Source organism: Oryctolagus cuniculus, chromosome 3 (genome assembly GCF_964237555.1).
Source record: "Oryctolagus cuniculus chromosome 3, mOryCun1.1, whole genome shotgun sequence".
Taxonomy (NCBI): domain Eukaryota; kingdom Metazoa; phylum Chordata; class Mammalia; order Lagomorpha; family Leporidae; genus Oryctolagus; species Oryctolagus cuniculus.
Window position 1 is genome coordinate 149,976,594 of NC_091434.1, and position 27,500 is coordinate 150,004,093.

At 36.2% G+C, this 27,500-nt stretch overlaps 1 protein-coding gene across 28 annotated transcripts in view; it reads left to right on the plus strand.

Moving 5' to 3' along the window:
- Window positions 1-27,500, plus strand: part of FOXP2 (forkhead box P2) — a 660,955-nt gene that overhangs the window by 589,368 nt on the left and 44,087 nt on the right. For 9 of the 28 annotated variants that reach the window (XM_070069849.1, XM_070069850.1, XM_017342624.3 and 6 more), the window contains 5 exons: window positions 1,776-1,913; window positions 3,009-3,206; window positions 4,713-4,914; window positions 18,210-18,423; window positions 20,291-20,395. In XM_070069849.1, coding sequence (XP_069925950.1) covers window positions 1,794-1,913; window positions 3,009-3,206; window positions 4,713-4,914; window positions 18,210-18,423; window positions 20,291-20,395 — 839 coding nt within the window. In that variant the 5' untranslated portion in view covers window positions 1,776-1,793. 28 annotated transcript variants of the gene reach the window in all.

Genomic DNA, 27,500 nt, shown 5'->3' on the forward strand with positions numbered 1-27,500 from the left:
CCCTTCATAGGTCTTTCATTATGAAGCTCATTGGTTGTGAATATACATAAAGTAATTTTACTTATAGAGTAAAATAAAGTGAAAACACTTAATATGCTGAAAGTGACAATGGGCTGCTAAGTGACAGTGTGGCAAGCCTCCCATCATATGGCCAACTGTATACATGGTGTATGTCTATGAATGTAATTTCTCTATCAATCTATGATCTCCACATATATATCTTATTATGATAAATCCAAGTATAATAATCTATAGGTATGTCAATATATGCTAAAAATCCAGAAATATTTTTGAAAATCACTGTTTTCTGTCATAATGTTTCTTATTCTTGTTATAAAATTAGATCTAATTAATTCGTGTTTCAAGATGTCAGCACTGGAAAAAGAAAAGACATGACTATTTTTCACAATTAAATATGAGGGTTTTTTTTCTGAAAGAAAGTAATTAATCTATCCTGGATTTCTTTTTTTTTCCTGACCCCTTATTCATTATTAATTTCTTTTTCTTTATGACATAAAGTGCAAGACTGGAAAAGTTTGAACTGCATTAAAAAATGACTCAAAATAAATTGTGAACCATGTCTATTAATTTTTTTTTCTGTATCCAAAGACATTGTCCCATAAATTTGTTCTAGAGCAGTATTTATATAAATACTTGCTTTTACTTACAGTAAAAGTGGATTATTTTATCTAGGAAAGGAAGTGATTTGTTTTTAAAAGATTGCAAACTTGGTGACTTGACAAGTTGGTTTTGCACTGGTTAGTACGAGCAAGGCCTGCCTGCAGTGCAGGCACCTCCAAACTGTGCACATGCCTCAAGCTGCTACACAGCGCTTTCCTACTCGGCCCTTTTGCTGTCTTTTCCTTGTGTCTCCACATCCTTTCTCTCTCTCGAGTGTTCTCTTGTGCTTTTCCTTATATTTTATTTTCATTGCATCCCTTTCTTCCTCTGTATTTTTCTCTGTCTCCCCATTTTTCCTTTCTTTGAGTCCCTTTTGTTCTCTGAAAATTGAAGAAAAAGGAAGTGGTAGAAAAGTAAAGTTTAAGAAAAATACTTTGAATTTTTTTTCAGTTTAATGAATAGGCTTTGAGTGATCTTTAGGTTTCTGGACTTCCTGGTATACAGTGCTTGACACAGGAAAATGTTTAAAGATGCAGCTACAATACTAGGCTCATAATTCCTTCTTTCAGAGGGCCTATCTGCAGCAGCTGTTTCCCTGTATATGTATATATACACCCAGTAGATGTATATGCTTATGTGGTAATATGCGCTATTATGACTATTTTCTGGTGTAATATATGTTATATGTAAAATATTATAACGATGGTGATTGTATTACATCAGCAAGTATGTTCTACACATGTGCTTTTTACTGACCGTTTATATTATTTGTAATCATTTAATCGTGTTGATTTACTTTAATTGTACCTTGAAACATTTCAAAAAGCTTTTCACGTATAGCACTGTGACACTGACGATTAGTGATAGGAAGTATGGAGAGCGTTGCCATGGGATTGTTTATTTTATCTGTCCAGCCAGAACTCAGACATCTTAACCTTATACGTAAGAGGTGTGGTGCATAAGCTGGAGTCTGATGAGAGCCGATGCCCCTGACAGTTAGTGTTTAAGTACTGTGCAGCTTTCATATTATTGTCAAAGAAACAACTAACATAAACTGTATAAATTGTGTAAAGACACTGTGAGAAATGGCACGTGGTTGTGAGCTGAGCTCGCAGACACCTAACGATGGCTTTCTCTCTCTCCACCTGTGGAAGGTGCCTGTGTCAGTGGCCATGATGACCCCGCAGGTGATGACCCCTCAGCAAATGCAGCAGATCCTCCAGCAGCAAGTCCTGTCTCCTCAGCAGCTCCAAGCCCTGCTCCAGCAGCAGCAGGCGGTCATGCTGCAGCAGGTAATGTGGCTAACCTGCTCTGATGTCCTAGGCTGGCTCAGAAGGTGTGCACCCATGTGGACGGTGCAGTGGGCACATGGAACATGCGGGACAGCCTGTCAGCATACTAGAACAAACATGCTACATTTTAGTTGGAGGGCTGGTCAAGAAAAGTCAGATTCCTTGGTCTTTTTAAATTCGTTTAAGTTCTTGAATAAGAGCAGAGAGTTGCAATTTGAAAAAAGAATAAACCAAGTTTTAGGTATTCAAATGCTTAAGTACTTTTGATTTAGAGACTGATCAACAAAAGTGCCAACATAGTTTTCAGGTAACTGTTGCTTCTAGGACTCCTAGCTCTTCAGCATTCCTTTAGTTCAATACGGATGAAGTTTGAACTGGCCATTTTGTGGAAATGGAGGAAGGAACATCCAAACTTTCTGCTTACCAAAATATAGTCATCATTCAGGAAGAGAAAAATCTACTTGTTAGAACACGTTTAGGTGCTAAGGTACAGATTCATGAAGTTTATCTTTTTAAAATAACAAAAATAGTGTTCCTAATGTGTACTTTATTGCAGCCTTGAGTCTGTATAAATGGGATTTGTTACAAACTTACTTACCAAAGAGAAAATCATACACTTTATCTGATTCTTATACATTTTAATTATTTTGCTATCTTCCATGATGATGGCTACAGGCCGGTTGCTTGTATTTCTGTGAGACATTATCCTGAACATTTGATGGGTTAAATTTTCCCCCAAAATTTAGTCACTTGCTTTTATGGAGCTAAATTTGATTCTTACAAATAGTAGAGTGTAACCTACTTGTAAATGCTAGTAAGGCTTTAGATGTACTTTAGATGATTTCTTGGGCGCTGGCCCTTTAGAATACAGGTTTTCTATACCCTTTTGTTTAGGAATTTTTGGATTTTGGATTGGAAAAATTTCAGAGCTGCCTTGCAAAAAAAAATATATGTAGAGCTGTCTCTTTGAATCCAATGCATATTTTTGGTTATTGTTTTTGTGAGGTGAAGCTTAATGGCTACACTACCATATGCCAATCTAGAAGAGTTTAGGAGATTTATAATACATGAAACTTTTGCCTTTATTTATTAAAGTCAAAATGGTTTATTCAGCAACAACTACAAGAGTTTTACAAGAAACAGCAAGAGCAGTTACATCTTCAGCTTTTGCAGCAGCAGCAACAGCAGCAGCAGCAACAGCAGCAGCAGCAGCAGCAGCAGCAACAGCAGCAGCAGCAGCAGCAGCAGCAGCAACAGCAGCAGCAGCAGCATCCTGGAAAGCAGGCAAAAGAGGTAGGACCCTGTTATCTCATTGCTGGAGAATAGCATGAGGTTGAGAAGGGGCTTTGAAAGGCAAGGATCCTCTTAGATCTTCCCATAACGAGGCTCTTGCTGTCAGAAATGCGGTATTATATATTTTTAGTGAGCTTAATAACAGTAACTGTAGAACTCTCGTGCTCTCCCTTTTTTGTGGCATGGGACTTAGAGTTGCAACCCAATGCTGCTGTTGTCTGATGCTCACTAATGAATCACAGTGCACAATGAGCAAGCTGTGCAGTGGACAAAGTACTGATTATCTTGTATTCACTGGGAAGCTAAGTTGGTGAGGGAACCTTATTTTTCTCAGTGGTGCAGCTCAGAGAACACGCATGCAAATTTAGGCCATTGTTGGGGGTGGGGAGACTAGGGAGAAGCTGGTTGAGTACAGATTTCAAAGTCACAGGCCCCTGATTAATGAACTGCTACTGTAGGTTTGGAGTGGCGAGCAGAAAGTTACAGTTTGATATGCTCATAAATCAAACTGACAAGCTGGCTTCTCAGGCCTAGCTTGCACTTGTCAGCAAACTGCATCAAATATAAACATAATACAAACAAAACATGTTGAAGTAGTTAAATTGATCAGCAGGTATCAGAACCGTTGTCTTCAAGCTGCCCATTATGCAAACGTACAGGAAACAGTTTTGACCTCCTGAGGCTTTGTTTCTGTTTGGATTTGTGAATAGAATTTCAGACAGCCATCAACTACAGAATAGAAATTGCTCCCTTATTTCTCCGGAGGCTTTGGGCAATCCACATGACTTGCTCCATTATGCAGTCTGTTTTCCAGTGAGCGCATCAGAAGTTTCTCTTTTCCCCAAACTAAAAAGGAAAGGTCTTCCACAGCAGCTTGTCTTTCTCTGAAGTGTGACCACCATCTCCTACCCTCCTGAGTCCAAAGAACTCTGCTTTGTCTTGTAATGCCTCACAAAATTGGAAGTTATACTTTCCTTTATAATAAGGGCACTTTTTTTTCGCCTTGAACATAATTCTGCCTTTAAAATATTCCAACAAGAGAGGAGAGGAAAAGAGAGCTAACAGGCCTGTCCTGTAAAGGCTGCATCCCAGTTTACTAATAGATCACCAGAGACCACATTCATAGACCTCTGCAGAACAAACTTACTCAGTTGGAAAAAAAAGAAGAGTGTTGTGGAAGTTGATTGTTTCTATTAAATGTTATTTTTTTAGTCTAGATAAATTTATTATCCGCAGTAAACTGATTAAACACCGGTTTGAACCCTTCCTAGATCTTGTTCCACACCCTTACAAATGCAAGTTCCTTGGTTCTCTGTTGCTGTTTAATATTTGAAAGAAAGGCAACAGAACATCTAGAACTTGCTCACATTCTACCCCTGAACTTTGAACACAGGCTGACCGAAAACTCACCCAGGCAGTGAAAGTCGGGTGTGTTTTCTCTGTGTGAGAACTGTTTGTGCAGACCGCGTTCTCTGCTGTTGACTGGCTTGGGTTTTCTGATGCCAGCAGCAGCAGCAGCAGCAGCAGCAGCAGCAGCAACAGCAGCAGCAGCAGCAGCAGTTGGCCGCCCAGCAGCTTGTCTTCCAGCAGCAGCTTCTCCAGATGCAACAGCTCCAGCAGCAGCAGCATCTGCTCAGCCTTCAGCGTCAGGGACTCATCTCCATTCCACCTGGCCAGGCGGCACTTCCTGTCCAGTCGCTGCCTCAAGGTACCCACCAGCGTTGTGCACATCTCATTTCCAGTCTTGTGCTTTCTACCATCTCATGGCCTGTCTACCTTATCCCTTGAGAGAGGTGGTTTTTATGACCTTCAAGTTGTTTTTAAAACATGAGTGTCACATAGTTGTATGGCCCATTTTCTAGAGGCTCAGAAATCTTAGGACACAAGACTTTCAAGTAGGCAATAAAACTGCTTTCAAATGTTTTGGTGGATGTTAAAATGTATATTTAGTAGTCTTATAGGCAGAAAATAATTTATAAGGGCAGCGCACTATTGTAGATGCAAGCCGGTCCGTGGGAGATTGGATTACTGGAAAGGCAGACAGCACTGCATTTAATGTAATGAGCTGATAAAGAGTTTGGGTGGACAACTGATAAAAAGAATCTTCATGCTGAAGATTCCACATATTAAAGAGAAGCCTCACGGATCTTAGTGGAGCACATCCCAAGTCATGCTTTGTGGAACCTCGTCCCATTTTGTGGGACCATATTTATTCTGTTTTCATGAAAATACCATTGCGTGGGCATGTAATGTGAATTATAAAAAAAAAAATATATAAAAAACTGTCAACTGCTTTCTTACTTCTTTTCCTATAAGAAAACTGTATATACTCATAATATAACTGTATATATGACTGGTTTTCAACATTTGGGAAATGGAAAGAAGTTTAAGTAGCATAGAAAGTAATGGTAAACAAATGATTTTGTGTGCTAAATTCTCCATTTAGGTCAAAGTCATAAATCATTGAACTTTGTAAAAGGATATCCTTATTTGCATTTGGGTTTTGTTGGAACACACATTAATACAAATGTACTTTAATACAAATGAATTATACTGGTCACAGAAGGGTTCACATTATAGTAATAATTGCTTAGACACTTTGGTGACTCTATGGGGCACACTACAGAAAATCAAGAACAATTAAATAGACAAAAAGTGACCAAATAAAACCCAGTCTTTATAACGCAACGTGATCATTGTTTTATGGGGCATGAAATAAAAATATGGTGATAAATATTTTTATTTGGCAAATTACTGCCTCATTCGTTGCCTTATATTTCCAAATTTTCCTCTTGCACTTGACTTTAGATTTCCCAATTTACTTGATTCAGGTACTCCAAGGAAACCAAGAAAGATAAATTTTAAATAGGGAAAGAAAAATGAAACAATAAACTCATTTTTTCAGAATTATTTTGAAGATAATTGGAATAAATCATAGGCATCATACAACAATGTCCTGTTTTCAAACTATGGCTCTTAGGGAATATAAATACAGTTTAAGGAGAAATGAAGAAATAAGGTGAGGCAAGCATTCGGCACAGTGTTTGAGGTGCTACCTGGAATGCCTGCATCCCATGTCAGAGTGCTTGGGTTCAAGTGCCAGCTTTTCTTCTAGTTCCAGCTGCCTGCTAATGCACACCCTGGGTGGCAGCAGGTGTAGCTCAGGTGCTTGGATCCCTGCCATGCATGTAGGAGACGCAGATGGAATTCTGGACTCCTGGCTTTGGTATGGCCCCGCCCCAGGTCTTACATGTGTATGGAAGTGTTCCAGCAAAGGAAGATCTCTCTCTATCTCTATTTCTCTGCCTTTCAAATACATTTTTTTAAAAAGAAAAGAAACCAGGTAAAACAAATAGTAGAAATTTATAAATTAATTCAATATAAACATTGATGTCTTTGGAAGAAGCTACACTAAAACAAAGCAGTAAGTTCATTGCATTGCTTTATTTCACTAAAATTTAAATAAAATCTGTATTTAGGATCTAATTATATGACTATCTTCCTAATACCAAAGTATGATCCATAATCTTATTTTATTAAAACTTATGCAAACATTTCAAGAAATTTTAAAATATGTGTAGAAACACAGTGTGATTCATTTAAAATGCATTTGTTTAACTACCATCCTCTGAAACAAGCAAAAGAGCTCTCATCAAAAAGTGGAATTTACTATGATGTAGTGATTCTAATATTCATATTCTCTTATTTCCAGACTTTCTTTACAAAATTATCTTTTACCCCTTTTCTCCTATTTTTTTACTCTCCATGAGACATATGAGAGATAAAATGCACAGAATAGAGAACATTTAGGGAAAGGAAGTAGTATATTGTCTGAAAACAGATCTGGATTTGACCAGAAAATTTATATTTTAAATAAAATGATGAAATAACAAAAACATGTTTCCATGAATAAAGGTGGAAAAGCCTATTTGAATAAGTATAGGGTCACAAGTTTAATGGGTTTACTGCCCGAAGTTTGTATTCATGTCCTGTAAACCATACAAGTGGGAGTCATCATCACATTTTTCTTACTGTTTAGATGATTGAGTTTGAAAAGTTTCGTTGTGGAGACCCATCAGTCAAACAGACAGAATGTGTCAGACATATCGGCTACTGTAAAGGAACATAGAGTCAGCCCTTTGTTGGGTGGAGGCTGGATCCATGGATTCAACTAACTGCAGAGCAAAAATATTCAGAAAAAAACATTGTGTATGTACTGAACATTCACAGACTTTTTTCTTCTTATTGTTCCCTAAGTAATAAATACAGTAAAACAGCTACTTAAAAAGCATTTACGTGGCATTAGATACTGCAAGTGATCTAGACATGATTTAAAGTAAACATAACAAGAGGGCATTTGGTGCAATAGTGAAGACACTCTTGGGATGCCTCCATCCCTTACTGGAATGTCAAGGTTGCAGTGGCAGCTCCACTTCTGACATCAGCTTCCTGTTAATGTGCACCTTGTGAGAGCTCAAGTACTTGGGTCCCTGCCACCATGTAGTAGACCTGAATTGAGTTCCAGACTCATGATTTCCATGTAGCCCAGCCCTGGCTGATGCAAATGTTTGGAGAATGAACCAGAAGATGAAAGATCTCTGTCAATTTTGTCTATATCTTCCCCAAGATACGCACATAGGCCCTGAGTGCAATGTCTGCCCACCATATTTTATTTGTCCTCATAATTTGACACACCTTCTTCATACTATTATTCAGATTAAAACTTCTTAAATTATATAAAAGTATGTTAAATCAGAAATAACAAACATAATAATTTTTGAATTATATTTACAATTTTTTGAATAGATTTACAATTTTTCTCTACAATTATATTGTGTCATTTCAACAAAAATTATTCCATATATTAAACTATCATGAATATTATTATTACATTGGACTTTAATATAAATAGGCTATCAAATTACCATCTCTTAGGTATGTATATGGTTTGCTTATGGAATGACAGTGGGTACACAGAAGTCAAATAAAAAAGGATAGACTTGTAAATCAATCCTGAATAATAGACTGATTATAAAGCTCTTTAACATATTGATAGAATAATTTATATATCAACCAGTAATTAAACTGAGTGACCCATTTTATTGACCTGTTAAAATGATCTGCTGGTTAGGAAACATCAAATTATTCAATTTAAACTTTGATATGCTTTTGACATCAGTAAAAATGTGTATATCCTAATACACACCACAGATGCAGGTTGACTGAATGCAGTAGTTCCCCATTCTCTACAGCTTCACTTTCTGAAGTTCCAGTTACCAGTGGTCAACCACAGTCCAAAATATGAAGTGAAAAGCCCCAGAAATAAGCACTTCATAAGCTTTTGGTTGTTTGCTTTCTGAGTAGCATTATGGAATCTCACACAGTTTTGCCTAGGATGTGAAATCATCCTTTCATTCAGCGAATCTCACTCAGTTGTCATACTGATTGCCATGGCATTGTAGGTTTGTATTGAGGAAACCCTTATTTCACTTAAAAATGCCTCAAAGCACAAGCGTTGTGCTGCTGGCAGCATGCATATGCCCTACAGTAATGGTAAAGGATTTGCATTGAGTGAAAAAGGGAAAGTTCTTGACTTAAGGAAAGGGAAAAAACTGTACGCCGTGGTTGCTAAAATCTATGATGAGAAGAAATCTTCCATCAATGAGATTAACAAGTGGGAAAAAGAAATCTGTGCTAACTTTGGCTTCGTGTCTCAGACTATAAAAGTGATAGTCAATGTGTGTGGTAAGTGCTTAGTTAAGATAAAAAAAGGCATGAAATGATAAGGCTTGGTATTGTCAGTTGTTTCAGGCATATGCTAGGGACCCTGAGATGTATTTCTCCTGGGGATGAGGACAACTATGTATGGATATACGCCTGAAATGTGTGTGGTGACACTTCATTTCACTCCAACTTCTTACATATTTTTGAGTTTCCAAAAGTTACTGAAAATATCAGGTTTTATAACAATATAAAAGACTAAACAAGGAATGCTAGAATCCATCCAGTCCACATTATTTTGAAATAGCACTTTATATAAATAGATGAGCTTGGAATCAGAGAACTGTTGGAAGAAATTGAAATAGCTTTGAAATAAAATATAATAAGGTCTTTTAAAAAATATTGATTTATTTATTTGGAAAATAGAGCCTCAGGGAAACAGGAGGGAGGGAGGAAAAGGGAGAGAGAGAGGGAGATAGAGGGAGGGAGGGAGGGAGGGAGAGAGAGAGAGGGAGAGAGAGAGAGAGAGAGAATGAGATCTTTTATCCAATGGTTTGCTTCCAAAATGGTCATAACAGCTAGCTGGGCCAGGCCGGGGCCAGGAGCCACAACTCCATGTGGGTCTCATTAGCGGGTAGCAAGATCACAAGCATGTGAGCCTTCTGCTGCCTTCCCAGGTTCATTAGCAGGGAGCTGGACCAGAAACAGAGCAGCTGCACTTGAACCAGCACACCAGTATGGGATGCAGGCATCCCACGTGGAGGCTTAATGTGCTGGGCCACAACTCTGACTTTGACAATAATATCTTTCATGCTGAAGTAGGAGTGTGCTGAAGATTGCATCTAAACTCAGTATTTAGCTGTCTGTTTAGCAGCTATCTGACTTACTTCACCTCTGCTTAAAGGAGTCTAAACAGCCAAAGGCCTGTTTTACCACTTCTAAATACAAGAAAGTCTATATTTGTAACTCAGAAGAAAAAAACTCTTTTGGGGCAGTGTATGCTGAAACTCTGTGAGTTGAAATTTAAATATATTTTTATTATTGCAAGAATAATGCTGCAGATTTTGTGTGAATGCTTTGATTTTCCACATAAACACTAACTTATAAGTAACTAAATAAATGTTGAGTGTGTTGAGATAAATATTAAGGTGTATGGAGTTAGGTTTTGAGAAAATATAAATATGGTAGAACATTTGAGATTCCATAATAATTCTAATTGTAGAGTTGTTTACTGAGTAGAATACATAACATTAAAATAGATTTAGTTTAACTAAGTTTTTTTAAGGTTTTACTTGGAAAATATTTTTTAAAGATTTATTTATTTGAAAGTCAGAGTTACAAAGAGAGATAGAGAGACAGAGAGTGAGATCTTCCTTCCACTGGTTCACTCCCCAAAACCTCAACAGCCAGTGCTGGGCCATGCCAAAGCTGGGAGCCAGGAGCTTCATCCAGGTCTTCCATGTGGGTGGCAGGGGCCCAAGCATTTGGATCATCATCCGCTGCTTTTCCCAAGCACATTATCAGGGAACTGTATCAGAAGTAAAGCATCGGGGACTCGAACTGGTGCCCATATGGGATGCAGGCATTGCAGGTGGCAGCTTAACTGTCTATTCTCTATGCCATGATGCTACCTCTCATCCACCTCTTTTTTTTAAATTTCCAGTTTCCTGATGCCTTTTCCTTACATCTTTTTAAAAATAATTACTTATTAGACAGAGTTACAGAGTGAGGAGGAGAGACAGGGAGATCTTCCATCTACTAGTGCATTCCCCAAATGGCCGCAATGGCCAGGGCTTTGCCAGGCCAATGCCAGGAGCCAGAAGCTTCATCCAGGTCTACCACATGGGTGGCAGGGCCACACACTTGGGCCATCTTCTGTTGCTTTCCCAGGAACCTTAGCAGGGAGCTGGATCCGATGTGGAGCAACTAGGACACAAACTGGCGCCATATGGGAAGCCAGCATAACAGGTGGCAGCTTAACCTTCTGTGCCACAATGCCAGCCCCTGGAAATTCTTATTGTGAGGAAGATTCAAAATGCTACTTTGCCACATTAAAATATCATGTTTAGAAAACCATTAAAAGTATTGTTTTGAAATAAAAGTTCAGACTTTAAAAATGTACACACACACACACATCAGATGAACTTTCTTCTTTGGTAGAGAAATTTTTCTTTGGTCTCAGTTTTAACCAAATACGTATTTTTATTCTCTATGATTTAGCATTTGGACAAAATGTGCATTTGATTCACATCTCACTAGACATGCATTTTATTGTTGTCTGTACTATTTATTAATTTGAGAAAAAGAGAGCCCACAATTGCTCATTCATTCCATCAACTGCTTACTATAGGCAAGACTGGGCCAGGACAAAGCCAGTAGCAAAGAACTCATTCTGAGTCTACTTTGTGAGTATCAGGAACCCAAATTTATGAGCCATCTCCTGCAGTCTCCAAAGGCACATGTCAACAAAACACTAGAATTCTGAGTTGAACTGGACCTCAAAAAATCCAGGCACTCCAGCATGGGATACAGGCATCCCAAATGGCAGCTTAATGGCTATGCCGACACCTGCCCCTATACATTCGTTTTAAAGGCTGGCATATCTTTGGGTGATAGTTGACAATCTAAATCAGTAGCATATTGGGTTTGCCAAGTTGGGAATGGGCACTTAGAGCTCTGAGAAATACTTCAGAAAGTGGAGAGGAGTATCCGGGGACAAAGGTTGGGAGAGAAATTTACTTTGACAGTGTATATCCTTCGCTGGCATTGAACTGTTTTGGCCATGCGAGTATACTTAGTTTTTCAAAATATAAAATTTAAGGTGAAAAGTGAAGTGTACATGATGCAATAATTAGAATTAAAGGCTTGACTATCAATTTGGCTTAACAAAGTATGTGATAAAATACTTCTACCAAAATTCATTTTTATTTTAAGTAATCCTGGAAAATAAGCAGAGCACAGTGCATCACTAAATTCATTACTAAAAGGTCTCAGTAGACTTCCTTTGCATCATGATATATAAAAGTTATTTAGCTTTAAAAAGTTACTGTGCAGAGAAAAGGAAAGGATGTTGAAAAAGTCTTTTATTTTTGAATAAAAAACTACTAATGAGATTTTTACCAATAAGTGAAATCATGGAAAATTTTCAGCCTTGTGTGCCCAAAGGATGTATAATCTACATATGAATTATCAAATTTTAATTAATTCTTAGCACAGTGCTTGGCACTTTATAGTTATTCCGCAGACTCTGAATGCAGGATTATAGAATTATTGTTAAATTGCTTTTCTATGGTATTATATGCGATTTGATTAAGGAGACATCCTTTTGTTCACTCAACTCCTGTGAAAACAAATCTTTCAATGCTTATTTGTAGTAGTGGCAGTGAATAAGAATAAGTCCGTCATTATCCAAAAGCAGAATAGGGCTTCTCAATTGTTTTTGGTTTTAGAAATTTAAAATTACACAGCTATAAACCTTTTAGTGCTAGTGTTGTGTATATCCTTGAAATAAGCTATGAAGAGAAACCAGATAATCTTCACTTAAGATAGAAGTTGGCTCCTATTTTCCAGTGTCCTGGCCCGCTGATGCTCAGAGCATGTCTGCTAGCAGATGAGTGTTCTGGTCCAGTTGAAAATGACTTTCAAGTAATACTCATTGAGTGTCACTCACTACAGGCACTCTCATAAGCACTCAGGATATTATGGTGAGAGAACAGACCAAATCCCTGCCATCATTGACAACACATTTTAGTGTAGAAAACAGGCAATACATATGTTGAAAACAATGCAGTGATGAGTGTCGAGGAGACAAATAAAGGCAGAGATAGGAAAAAAATAAAGCAACAATGGGAAATTGGGGGATTTGAACTTTTAGACAGGTGGCTAGGGATGGAAGCCTAAGGGAGATTTGTGAGTTATGGCCTGAAGCTGTAAGGGAAGCTCGGCCATGTGCTTTAGAGCTAGTACTTAACTTCTCCTGTCTTGGTGCCCTCATCTATAAAGTCTGGCACTGATTTATTAAAGTCCACAGAAATAATAATGTCAACTTATGGTGTTAGTGATCATGAGTGAAGCACTTAGTGCCTGGCATGTAAAAAACACTGAAAAATAAAACAGAATGAATAAAACTGCAGAAGTTAGTCAGTTGGGTTTTGGGGGTTGGGAAGCTATTTAAACAGGAGCTTAGTTTTGGATGTGGAAGGTCTGAGAAATCTGATAAGGTTTCAAGGAAATAACAGAAAGCCTGAAGTTTAAAGGGAAGGGGGTTATGGGCTAGAGATCAGTTGGTAAAGCCTAGGCTATAAAATTGATTGGCTAGTTTCATGTTTATAAATATTGGGTATCTGTAAAACAGATACAGTCAGTCTTAAGATGTGATAACTTTCTTCTAAGAGCAAGGTAATTGTATTGTTTAATACTGTCTTGCCAAATTGTCTGCATTTTGAATCACCTGCATTTTGAGTCACCTGTGGAGTTTTAAAAACTGCTGATGCCTGTGTCCCACCCACAGAATCATGGTTTCGTTGACCTGGGCTGTGGTTAGGGCACTGGACGTTTTGGAATATCTCCAGGTGACTCTGGTGTGCACTTTTGAGAGTCACTATTACTAAGAAGAAATTCCTTGATCACTTTCATTCTCTGCCCCTTAACCATAATATTCAAAAGCAATTTCCTTCTATATTTAACTAAGAAATGTTATTTGTATAGTGAACAGTTTATTAAATCTTTTTTGTGTGCCTGCTAAGTTCCCAGCATTTATTACCTTATCATGGCAATAGCATGGCAACTTCACTAATTTTCAATACCAATAAATAATACCATGGAAGTCTACTTTTAGAAGGTAAGTGAATGCTGATATTAATCATGGTATAGATAGAATTCAAAAACTAAATTATTAATATCACTAACTGGTAGGATCTATAAAATCATTTAAATCTTTACCCAAGATAAAAAATGTTATTAGCCACTCAATTTGTTAGAATCAGCTAGTATCATTTATTGTTCTTTAGACATTGGTCTCACAGATAGCAGTGCTCATTAATAGAATGTCCCTTAAGAGCAACACAACTTCCATGTGGGAACTGCCATGTCTGTATGAACTGTATGACTTCATTGTAATCAATGAAGTCAACATTTACTAAGCACTTCCCAGGCACTGCTCAAGCCAGTGGGTATCTACTCTTCTGAGATATAAACTGTAGTGGAGAAAAAAACTGCTGTTAACAAGAAGTAAACAGATAGATGGAAACAGCATAGATAGATGATAGATAATAGATAGATATATGGATAGATATAGGTAGGTAGGTAGGTAGGTAGGTAGATAGATAGATAGATAGATATTGAATTTCTTAAACAGATAAAAACTGCAAAAAATAATAAAGTAGGGTAAGGAGTTAAGGAATGCTAGAAGGTAGGGTGTGGAAGCGCAGTGACTTAAGAGTGTGGCCAAAGACTTCTCAGAGAAGGTGACCTCTGAACGACCTAAGTAAACAAAGAGGGGAAGCCATGCAATGATCAAGAGTAGCCAGGGCTTGGGAGCAGCCAGTGCAGAGGCTGGAAAGGGGAAGAAACTTTTATTCTTTGAAGAAGTAGCCGAAGGTAGATACAATAAATCGAAATGTCGATAGAGAATGATGGATGAGGTCAGAGAGAAAAGAAACAACTGAACAATAAACATAACACCAAATAGGCCACAGTAAGGATTGTTTTGTTGCTTTTGTTTTTTCTTGCTATATTTTTCCTGAGTCCTTGAAAGACTTTGGAGGTTTGCTTAGGAACTGAAATGACCCAATTTATGTTTAAAGACATAATTTTTGGCTGCCATATGAAGAGTAAATCCATATATATTCAAGGCAAGGTAAAAGCGGGAACACAGGTAGAAGTTCCAGCATCAGTCCAGGCAATAGTTGATGGTGAAGCAGAGGCAGCAGGTAGCAGGTAGATGGTGAGAGTTCTGATGCAGAAGACATGCTGATGTGATCACCAAAAAGGACTCACTGATGGACACATAACACCTACAGATATGTAACCAGAGGCACAATCCTAAAAGTCTCAGGTTTCTAGTTAAAGCTAGAATTAAAGCAATAATTAATTATCCTTATAGGAAAAGTGTTTCTTGTGTAACAGAGAAAATACCTGTATTCATATATCCACGCTATTCTTATAGAAAAACTACTTTTTAAAACCTGTTATCCTTTCTTTTAAAAAAGAAGATTTATTTATTTATTTGAAAGGCAGAGTTACAGAAGGAGAGAAAAGGACAGAGAGAGGGAAGAGAGAGCTTTTCCATCTGCTGGTTCACTCCCCAAGTAGCCACAATGGCCAGTGCTGGGTCTATAGTAAGCCAGGAGCCAAGAGCTTCTGGGTCTCCCAGGAGGGTGCCAAGGCCCAAGTACTTGGGCTATCTTCTGCTACTTCCCCAGGTGCATTAGCAGGAAGCCAAATTGGAAGTGGAGCATCAGGGACTCAAATCGGCATCCAAGTGGGTGCTGAATTTACCCGCTACATCACAGACTGACCTTATCCTATCTTTTCTTTTTTTTTTCCATAGAAACCTTTTATTTAAGGAATACAAACTTCATGCATTTCATAAGTACAACTTTAGGAATATTGTGATTCTTCCCATCATACCTGCCCTCCCATCCACACTCCCACCCCTCTTTCTCCTCCCTCTCCCATTCCCAGTCCCATTCTCCACTAAGATCCATTTTCAATTTTTCAATTAAGTCTCAGGCTGTGTCTTAAACTCTTGAAGAGCCAGAATCACTGAACTGATAGCTTTTGGTGAAACTACCTCTGTTAAATTATGGTAGGCATAGCAATTTAAAGTTACCTCTGTGATAAATAAGTTGATCAGAAATTATGTTTGAAATAGTGACAGTGGTGTTGCTGTTGCCTGCTTACCACTATGTCTAGATCAGGGATTCTTCCACTTGCAGGGATGTGAGGTTGAGAGAGTTCACTGTATCACCATCATATTGTTATTTTGCCCTTGTTCCCCCCTCCCTGTTTCAACCCACCCTACACCACACATCTCTTGACTAATCAACATCACTTTAGCATCTCATATAGATATGTGTTAGGTAGGGGAACAAGGTCTGGGTGGATAGTTTGAGTAGCAGTTCTATCTCTATGCTCGATGTTTTAGATCACAGTAAAGGACATAGACTTGTAGATTCAGGATATTGAATCTGAAATTTATCCACTGGAAATGAGTTGAAAGATTTGGGGCAACATTTTTAACCTTTTAGAGCCTCTTTGTGCTCATCTGTAAAATATAAGGATTCCTAACCTTAAGTGAGATTAACTGAGATAATGAATTTAAGGAATTTAATAAGGTACCAGAATATAGTAAATGCTCAAAAATGATAATAATGATAACTATAGGTTCATCTCCTCTGTATAACTTTACCCAGTAGTCTTAATATTTTCTTAATATTGTATTCTAATATCAAAGGAACTCAAGCCAGACTTCCTCGAGTTATATAACAGCTTTACCATATATAAACTTTGTGACCAGGGTCAGTGCTCTGGTGGCTCCCAGGCCTGATTTTGGCCTGGGAAAGCATTGGAAGATGATCCCAAGTGCTAAGGCCGCAGCACCCACATGTGAGATACGGAAGAAGCACCTGGCTTCAGATCAGTCCAGCTCTGGCCATTGTGGCCATTTGAGGAGTGAGCCAGTAGATGGAAGGCCTCTTCTGTCTTTCCCCTCTCTGCCTGTAACTGTACTTCTCAAGTAAATAAATAATCTTTTTTTTTTTTAAAAAAAGAGGGTTAAAGAGCATAAAGTATATGAAAAACAAAGGCACGGTACTTGGCACATACTCATATAAGGGCTATTTTATAAGTCAACTACTATAAATAACACTCTCTCAATACCTGATTTCAAAATTATAGTTAAAAACTAAGGGACCACAGGCCGGTGCCGTGACTCACTAGGTTAATCATCTGCCTGCGGTGCCAGCAGCCCATATGGGTGCCGGGTTCTAGTCCTGGTTGCTCCTCTTCCAGTCCAGCTCTCTGCTGTGGCCCGGGAGTGCAGTGGAGGATGGCCCAAGTGCTTGGGCTCCTGCACCTGCATGGGAGACCAGGAGGAAGCACCTGTCTCCTGGCTTCAGATTGGTTCTGTGCCAGCTGTAACGGCCATTTGGGGAGTGAACCAATGGAAAGGAAGACCTTTCTCTCTGTCTCTCTCTGACTGTCTATAACTCTACCTGTCAAATTAAAAAAAAAAAAAAAAACTAAGGGACCCTGTCTAGCTTTTCTATTTTCATTTTTACAAGATCAGGTAAATTTACATAATCTGAAGGAATGAATTAAGTTGGTTGTTACTCTACCATCAGTCAAAGATAGAAGGAAGTTTAGATAGTATGCTTAGTTGATCCATGTACATAGGATACTGGTTTATCGAGAACCCCAAAATGGAACTTAGTTCTTCAGTTTGCCTGTCCAAGAAAGATTAAAATAACCAGATAACTGTCAGAAATATCCTTTCCTTCTGAACCATGCTACTATTTTTCCCTGACATTTCTTCCCTCCTGAATTTAATTTCTTTTCATTTTCTCAGCATGTGTTATTTCTGAAATCATCTCTTTTTTAGTCCTTCATAAAAACTTAATGCTAGCAATAAGTAAAATCTGCTCCTAAAAGTTGAATAGTTTAGGGCCGGCATTGTGCGTAAAGCCACCACCTGTGACACCAGCATCCCATGTGGGCACCAGTTTGAGTTCCAGTTGCCCCACTTCTGATCCAGCTTCTTGCTAATGTCTCTGGGAAAGCAGTGCAAGATGATCTAACTGTGTGGACCTCTGCACCCACTGGGAGACCTGGAAGAAGCTCCTGGCTCCTGACTTTGGCCTGGCCCACCCTCGCTGTTGTGGCCATTTGGAGTGAGAACCAGCAGATGAAAGCTCACTCTTTCTCTCTCTCCTCTCTCTCTCCCTCTTTCTGTCTTCCCTCTCTCTGTAACTCTGTCTTTCAAATAAACAAATAAATCTTTTATAAAAAAGTTGACTAGTTTAATTTTTAAGCAGAGCTTTTTGTTTATTTTCTATTAGTCCTTGATAATATTCTCAGTACTATTTCAAATTGGCATTCTAGCAAATAACTAATTCTTCAACACAAAGCCTATGGTGCTGAGGATGTCAAAGTGGTTTTTATTGTGTATTAATTAATGCTGATAACAGCACTTTTGTTGAAGATAATAGTCCATTGATAACACTAAGATCATAATATGAATTTTACCTTGATACATTAGAGAGGTTTTCTTTCCTTTTATAGCTGGATTAAGTCCTGCTGAGATTCAGCAGTTATGGAAGGAAGTGACTGGAGTTCACAGTATGGAAGACAACGGCATTAAACATGGAGGGCTAGACCTCACTACTAACAATTCCTCCTCAACTACCTCCTCCACCACTTCCAAAGCATCACCACCAATAACTCATCATTCCATAGTGAATGGACAGTCTTCAGTTCTAAATGCAAGGCGAGACAGGTAAATCTCGTGTACTGTGTTCTGTATTTATCACATTTTATTGTCACCATTGATGAAACCAAAATAGTAACTTAACAGGATCAAAAAATGTAGGACAACAAATTAAATGGAAATTGTTAGTTTATTTGTCTTATATATTAGGGGTACTTCAAAAAGATAGTGGAAATAAAAATTTAAAAGATGAATTTACTTTGGTGCTCATAAATTTCAAAATCTCTATTTGAGAGGTCTTCCAAAAGCTCATGAAAAATGCATAAATGAAAAAGAATTATGCATGAAATTTGTTTTTGCACCAAAATAAACTTACCTTTTAATTCCATTTTCCATGAACTGTTCAAAGTCCTCTTGTATTTGTTTTCATTCCAAATACCACCAGTTTGATGGATACAGTTGCTGAGTTTGACAGCAGAAATTTATTTTCATACATATATGTGGAATGATAGTTTCAATGCACTTTTATGACTTGAATGCTATTCCTAACATGATTGCTATGAACATTTTTAATTTTAAAATGTGTTTACTTAATTTCAGATAATTAAAGATACATACATAGCTTCCTTAATATATGTTTCAAACATGTGCTTAGAAATCAGAGAATAGAAACACATAACTACTTAAATAGAAACCAGAATATGGAAGACCCAGTTTGCCTTTTTTATTTGTGTGACACTATGGAATTTGTAAATAAACTTTTTCTGAATAAAGTTCACTAAAAACATATGCAGAAAAATCATTTGACTTCAGTTACCAATGTTAAATATATGATGTTGGGAAATTTTTCAGCTTACTGTTTATTTTAGTTCCACAAATACTGTCTTTGTAATAGGAGCATACAAGTAATTTTCTCCATTTAGTTCCATTTATTCAAGCATATCACTATAAAGTCTTTTAAAGTAAATTACATTAAATACTGTTCATAACAAAAATCTCTTCTTAAAATATGAACTATAAGTGTAGAATTACACAGTAGCTGTTACATACAGCTGTGTCATATGTAAGTGCAGTGTATTGATATTGTTCTGTTTGGTAATATGGATATCTACTATGCTGCAACAAATTCTTTGTCAAACAAATATCTTTTTAAAAATCTATATATTTAATTAAAATGTAGTTTAAAACAACATGCTGTAATTTTGTAATGTTCCCGCACCTTCATTTGATTATAATGGAAAATTTTTAATGTTAGCTTTTATTATTATAAAATAGTAATGTCTCTGAATGCTCTCATGCTGTTGTTTTAATTGAGATTAATTTGATGATTATGTATTTCAGAAGTTGGTTGATTTCTCTATTATCTGTATAACCAATATAATACTCACTTATCAAAAGTCTTTGATAATTATCCACAAATCTAGCCAATACATACTCTTCCTAAGTAAAATTTTTAATCAATTACAACTTGCAGAAATATGTATACTTCACACAAATCTACCCAGCAATTCCAGTGATCCTGAAGGTCCACTTCGTTTTAAAAAAAGAAAATTCCAAAAGTCTAACAGTGACTGTCGTATTATTTAAAGAACTGATTTTTTTTTCATTTGACCACATATGAATATCTATTTTTTATTTAGAGGTAAAATGTTATATTAAGGTCATATGGCAGGATTAGCATATGATATTATACAGTCCTCTTAGTTTTTCATCCTTTATTAACAGCCATCTTTGGCTCTATTTCTCCTCTAATTGGAATATCATCTAGCCTTGGCAGTTGAACTATTCAATAGAACGATTAAATTTTTCTGACTGCTCTGAGCTGAATTGACCTGTTTTGACCTGTTTGTCACTGATCGTAACCTGACAGGCGCTAGCAGCCTGCAACGATTATGGCTTTCTGAGATGAATCTGACGTTGTGTTCTCTTGCTGCAGCTCGTCACATGAGGAGACTGGGGCCTCTCACACTCTCTATGGCCATGGAGTTTGTAAATGGCCAGGCTGTGAAAGCATTTGTGAAGATTTTGGACAGTTTTTAAAGTAGGTTTTCTACAGTTTTGCTGGGGGAATGGACTGTGTGGGAGTGTTAGGCATATTGTTCTAAACATACAAGGGATAAAGGAAATAAAGATCTATTGTAATACACACTTCAGATTTTCTGTGTGTTCCAACAAGTGGATTTGCACGTCAGGCTGGGCTTATCATGTCATTTTCATCTTTTCATGAAAATATTTCACAAATCATTCAATAAAGGTTTTTGAATGAATAAAAAAGATTAGCTGACTATAACAGTATCATTAATCTTTAGGAGACATGTTAGTAAGATAGGAGTCTCTTCAAGTTCCAGTTTCTAGTGAAAATTTCAGGTAATGTTATGTGAGTAGTCACAAATATATGGAGTCATGTACATTTACTTAAATAGACATTTTGCAAGGTTATTTTTAAATGTAGATTTGATATCTCTAAATAAGTCTTTAAACATTAGGTATATATATCTAACAACAAGAATTTAAAAAAATTAAAGTGAATAGTGTCTGAAATTTACATAAATGACTACATTTCATTTACTATGTTACTGTTTGCCCTCAGAAATCTGAGGAAACCTACATGGCTGCCTATCTGTGTAACAGATTACATGGCTTCTCTTACTTAAAATCAAAACTTTGTGTATCCTTAATTTCTTTATACCAATTGTTTAATTCTTAATGGATTCTTTTTCAAGTGAGAATATTCATCTTTCATGAAACATCTTCCATGCACAATTCTGGTGTACAAGAGATCTAAACAGAGAGCTCCAGATAGGTTTATGGAGATAAGTAACTTCACCGGCTGAGACTCTTATGTTGTCATGGTGCAGCTAACAGGGTGAATGAACTGTTTCATGCTTCATCAACAATTAAGTTAATTAGCTCATTTGAAATTGCACTGCTTTGTTGCCAGGATGTTGGCAGAAACATCAAAAAGATGTGTTTACAAATGGTAGACTGACTACAGGGTATACAGCAAAAGCACCTTAACAGCAAGGCACAAGTACTTGGCATCATAGTAACTTTATTTAACTGAATTACTGTAAGACTTCCACAAAGGTGTTTTAATCTTTTATCATTTCTGAACAATTAAGAAAAAATTTGCTTCAGATGCTGCAATGACTCTTTGTAAATGGCCTTAAGTGAAATTTTGCCTTTCTTTTTTACCAAAACAATTCTGAGCTGTCATTTTGTTGGGTGTGAAAATGATTATACCATTGAAAACAAAACAAAGTATTAGAAAAATGTTAAGTAACTTTGCTAAAGTTTCTAATTAATGTTTGTGAAAAGAAAGAATGTAGGGATATCAATTACTTTTATAACTTATTTTCATATATCTTCACTTAAGTATATTAGCTTTATCAATGTATTATTTCTCATGATTGAAATTATTTACAGGACTATTGCTGCTATTTGTTAAAAATGGTGATCGAAGCCATAAGCCCACTCACCATGCATTTTCAGGTTCTAACTTATTGTTTCTAACAAAATTCAAAGTAAATATTTGGGAAAAAATAACATATCATTCCTTTATATGATTTCTTTTATGGCACATGGAGAGGAGCATTTTTATGCATCTCAGATATTTAGATTCTTTGTTACTAACAAGCAGATGAACATGAACCCTAATTTTAGTCTCTGTGGCCTTTTTTTCGTATTCATGCCTGTGTTTTTTAAAAATTTAAGAAATTGCAATTTAAAAAGGCATTTTCTTTCAATTAAATATCAACTTTGGTTCCAAAGACTGATGATTTTTCCAGTCCATTAACTTTATGGAGATGATAGACCTAGTGACAGTAGATTTTAAGACCTTTGTTTTAGTCCATTTTTGTTGTGATAGGCTTAAGATTCTTTAACTAAAAGATCTGTTATAAATTATGTTAATAGAGCTAATGTCACTATATTGTATCAAAATTAACATTAGAATTACTTTTCATACTGGTGTCTCCTTTTTCTTTAAAAATATCTGAGAAAGTTGGGAGAAATAAAATATTTTATTAAATGACGTAACTTCAGTTGTTCAGAAGAAAATGTTTATTTGGTATCTGGGTAGACAGTGAGATGAAGAAAGCACCACCACTTACACAGATTTTCTAAGAGGACTCTGTTTATCTTTTATACTAATGAAGGGAACTGAGGTTTTGGAGGGAAAGCTGTCAGCCAAATAAAAAACCTGTGAAAGATTTTTTGGCCTCAGTTTTCTTGTTTCCACATTCTCACAAAAGTTTATATCGAATATTTATTTAAAAGTTTTTTAGAAAATTAAAAATTGGCATTTTTAATTCTGAAATACACTAGAAATAAATTTTACAGCCTCAGTTGTAATTCAGAATTAGATAACTTATCCATTGTTTGCAAAATAAATAAATAAATAAAAGGAAACCAACCAGTAGCAGTATTTAGCCTATATATGTTAAATAACAAGGGATAGTAGCTACTAAGAATCCCAAATTCCCTTTTGCACATTACATCCCCAAACAGATTGGTCAAATTCCTTTATTTTTGCCAAATGAAAATACATCAGAGAACAATTGCTTATGTATAACATAGACATATTCTCATGTGTTACATACATTCATATTCTTATATACAGTCCTTAATATTCAAGTGAGGCATTCATTTCTATGGGGAAAATGCCTAAAATAGCAGCTGTCATTTATAACAGCAAGATGAAAATAGAAGTACTAGTGTACAGAATGAAGAAGGAAGTCCAGGCTAAGAACATTTAGGAAAATTTTGAACTTTAAAGTAGGTGTTAATAGAAGCTAACCATTTTTTTTGACCAGTAATTGAGGATCTCACTAGATCACTAAAAGCATGTAATACTAGTCCTTCATTACTGTCTTATAAATGTCAGAGTGTAATAGCATCTGACAAAACTTTAGTATAGTTTGTCTGCAAAATTAATTATCATTCCACTGGATCTACATCAGCTTGAATATAGTTGGAATGACTTTTAGAGCTTAAGCCAAAAGGTTTAAATATAGCATTCCAGTTAGCAGACAAGTGTTCTTGAACCTCTGTGTGCACATGCCAGCAAACACAACATGGTTGAGAGACAAGGAGGGAAATAGATGCATTCCTTTAAGAGAGGCAGATTGGTTAGTATCCATAAAATATCAGTATATTAAAGGTTGATTATTTGATGAACATAATTTAGTTTGCTACAAGCTGAATTTTTCAGGATTGATGCTGTATGCAGAGCAACATAAGCGGTAGTGGAAACAGAATAGTTTATTGAAGAAAAATTTGTTGTCCTTTCTTGCAGCTGACTACTCAAAAAATTATGCCCTTACTTAGTGTGTATTGTCTATTTCTTTGTCTTTGACTAGGCAGCATGGCTACAAAATTATGACCTCTAGAAGGCATTCTTTGAACTTGTCAGAATGTTGTTTCTTTTGGTGACAGTGCCCCCATCTCTCAAAACTAAGGCATCTCACATAATCAGCTAAATGAATAGTGACAGCTAACATTTTGTATTTAAACTCCTGTCAGTGTTTAAACATAAAAAGCTTGATGCAAAATAAATCACACACCAGTGATATGCAAGTGAAACATTTTGTTAAAATAGTCTCTGACATACTTGGATTTAAATCTGGTCCCTTTTTAGCGTATAAAATGCTAGAACTTTAAATGAATTTTAAAAATCTAGAGCTTTAAATTGAATTGCTAATCTGGTGTGTATATAATTGAAATTACCACATGCATTCATAACCATAAAAGCTCTGTTAAAGAGAATTGTGCAACAAATAAATTAGTAGGATCCTTTCCTACTTTTTATCATCCCCAAATGCTTGCTTAATTATTTTTAGAGAGAATTTGACTACCTATCTACATTTTTTTCCTAGTTCATACTACCTACCCAGCACCCAGATTCAATGCAGTTTTGAAAGAACGTCAGTCGACCACATCATTTATTCCATTTTGAAAACAAAAATCAATATACCTATAAAGTGACCCATAAATTAGAACTGGCTCACACAATGTTTGTTCAGTGCTGCCTTTCTGAAGGCACCCCTTGCATTTTTTCTTCACCTCTCTGTTTGAACTGCAGTCTCGGTAAGAGGCTCATTAGGGGACATTAGGGACTGGAGCTAACCAGAATTCCAGAGCTTGCTTTGCTCTTATTAATGCATAGTAGAGTAGAATGCATTTAAATATTTCATAGGCATTCAGTAATTTGTGTGTAATCGCCTTGTTAGCAGACCAGTAGAAGTAGAACAGGCCTGTGAAATGGTGTTAGTGATTGCATGGGTAATTTACAGACCTTTGCCATCAGAAAAGAGTATTATTGTTGGCTAGTATGAAGCTGTGAAATAGAACTAGCAATAAGTAAAAAAAAAGAAACTTAATAAAGGTTTTGTAACAAGCATCTTCAGGGATAACAACCCCACTTGGTCCTTTTGAAGCAGCCATAATTTATGACATAGGCAATATATCAAATGCATAAGATAGTATTATGGAGCATTCATATGAAAAGGGTATTTGCAACATTAGTTCCAACTTCCTGCAAGGGACATGATTAAATGATTAATGAAATGTCCCTTTGCATATGCATTTTGAAACAGCAATTAGGCACTGACGGAGAAAATCCACCAATCCTCTCATTTTTCAGTATTATCTCATTCTTGATTTATAAATCATAGAGAATTTTTGAACAGCAATATGTAGTACCTGAGATAGTTATAAAAACATAAAAGAGAATAATTTGGGCACAAAATAGTCATAAATACATAAATTCATAATTTAATGTTAATACTTAGCCTATTTATTTAGTCTTATTGCATTGTATTTATATCCGACACTATTTCTGTACTTTGATTGGCATAATTAAGTATGGGGAATGAATAGGCACTATTATTTTACATATCACTGGTAAACAATAGCGAGGAAAGGAGAAGGGAGATGTGGCAGAGGTATGTATGTGTTTTTCAAGTTCTCAGTAATCCACTGGAGGCTGTTCTATAAATGATCATTGAAGGGCTGCAAGCTAGCCTATAATTACAGGAAAGAAAGTGGCAGCTCTGGCATTTCATAACTATGTGTCCTCGAAAAGTGCTTTGTGAGTTTGTCACCAATGATAATTTAGATAGAGGCTCATTACTGAACATCACAACACTTTAAAAACCTTTCGCCTTCATACAGGAGAATAAAGGACTATTTTAATGGCAAGGTTCTTTTGTGTTCCACTGAAAAATTCAATCAAGACAAAACCTCATTGACTATTATTGTAGTCTACAGTCTCTATTCTAATAAAGGCTGCATAGATAAATTGAATAGGTCTCTAAGACCCAAGTACATAATGCAAACATTTTGTACATTTTTTTAGTTCTTTAAATATAAGATAATGATTATCACTGAGAAGTAAACAACCGTAAAAAATGTTTAAAATGATTTCATATAAAAATAAACATACCACACTGAATATACTTTTTCTTCTGAAAGTGTACATTATATTTGTCTGACTTGCTCTGTTTGCACCCTCATCTTTGTAGCTGAAGCATTTTTAAAAATATACATCCTTTAGATTGATTTGAGGGAAATTATATGTGTGTTACTGAAGAGTTCATAGTGAAAAACAAAACTCACAAAAAGCAATATTAAACCTTAAGAGTACACACAGTGAAGTATTATATTACGCCGATAGAAAATTGTCTCATTGTTCATTAACATTTGGAAAGAAAACCCTGGAAACCAGTCTGTACATGTTGTTTGTTGTCCTGGTAATGAGAATCTGGTGACACACCATGGCTGACCTCTGGTTAACTCCAACATCAGTTTTAGTCCTCATCACAGTTAGGTTCAGAGCAGAAACCATCAGAGCTGAGCTGAGCTTAGAGCACTCAGGTGTAGTAGACAAGCCCCTGCCACACTCTGGCCACACACCTCCAACCTGCCCACCTCACTATTTTAGTCCACAGCTTCTTGTCAGCCAACAGCAATCTCAGCCAGTAGTGCTGAGATACCAGGTTTTGTTGTTATGATTAGTGAGGAGGTATTAAAACAAACTGGATTGATTTATCAAGGTTTGGGGCAGAATGGAAGAAATGCTTCTGACTGCTGAATTCTAGACCTACTAACAAATACACCTAACTGTTTATAAATTAGTTCCTCCACAGCAACATCAATCTGATTTCTTCCCTATGTGTATTTCATCTACGTCTGTCTAGATATTTTTGTCTGCTTCATTTCTTAACTTCAAAAATACAAGCAAATATTGCAATGGGTATAAAATAGCTGTTGAATTCAGTATACTCAGGGCCATAATAACTCCTTAGACTATTTGCCATTCCAAATGATACTTGAGCCCACATGGGTAGTTATATAAATTATTATTTAATTTTCTGAATATTCCTTTCTACGTATATGAAGGAATGGTAAAAATATCTCTTAAATTGCTTCTTTAGTTTGTCTATTGGCAAAACAGATGCACCAAAGAATATTGAATTACTTGAAGATTGCTTTTTTAATTTTGAAAGGTTTTGAATAAATTATATATTACAGATTACAAAGTGCCTATTATCAAATATTTTCACATTCATCAGAGATGCTACTCTACTAAATTACTTTTGGTGTATTAACATACCACTCATTAAAGAGATCTCTGCAGACATTATGTAATGATAATAATAATAGATGAACACATATTCAAGATTAGGGTAAGATCATTAAGACGTCTTATCATTCCCCATTTCTGTATAAGTTTAGGACAGATGTCTCCCAATGAGGACTCTAGACATGCAGTGTCAGTCTTATGATTTCTGTTGATGGGAATCTTCAATACAGTTTACTACTGACAGTAAATTATCATTCTTCATGACCATTGATGTTTCCATGGGATAGTAATTTGCCATCTCTACAGAATTCACATCTCTACAGAATTTCACATCCTGGTGAAATAAGGCATTGCTCACTAATAAACATCACAGAAACAACAAACTGTTTTAACAGAAATGGGATACAGAATTGCCTTTGTTCTCTTCAGAATTACTTTTGGTTCATACATTCATAAGGTATCCGTTTTCTTAAAAAAATGGCATCAGTGTTTGAAATACATCTAGTGATTTCTACTATTACTCTGTAAATGGTTTGGAGAAATATTTTTGTAATAACAGAAA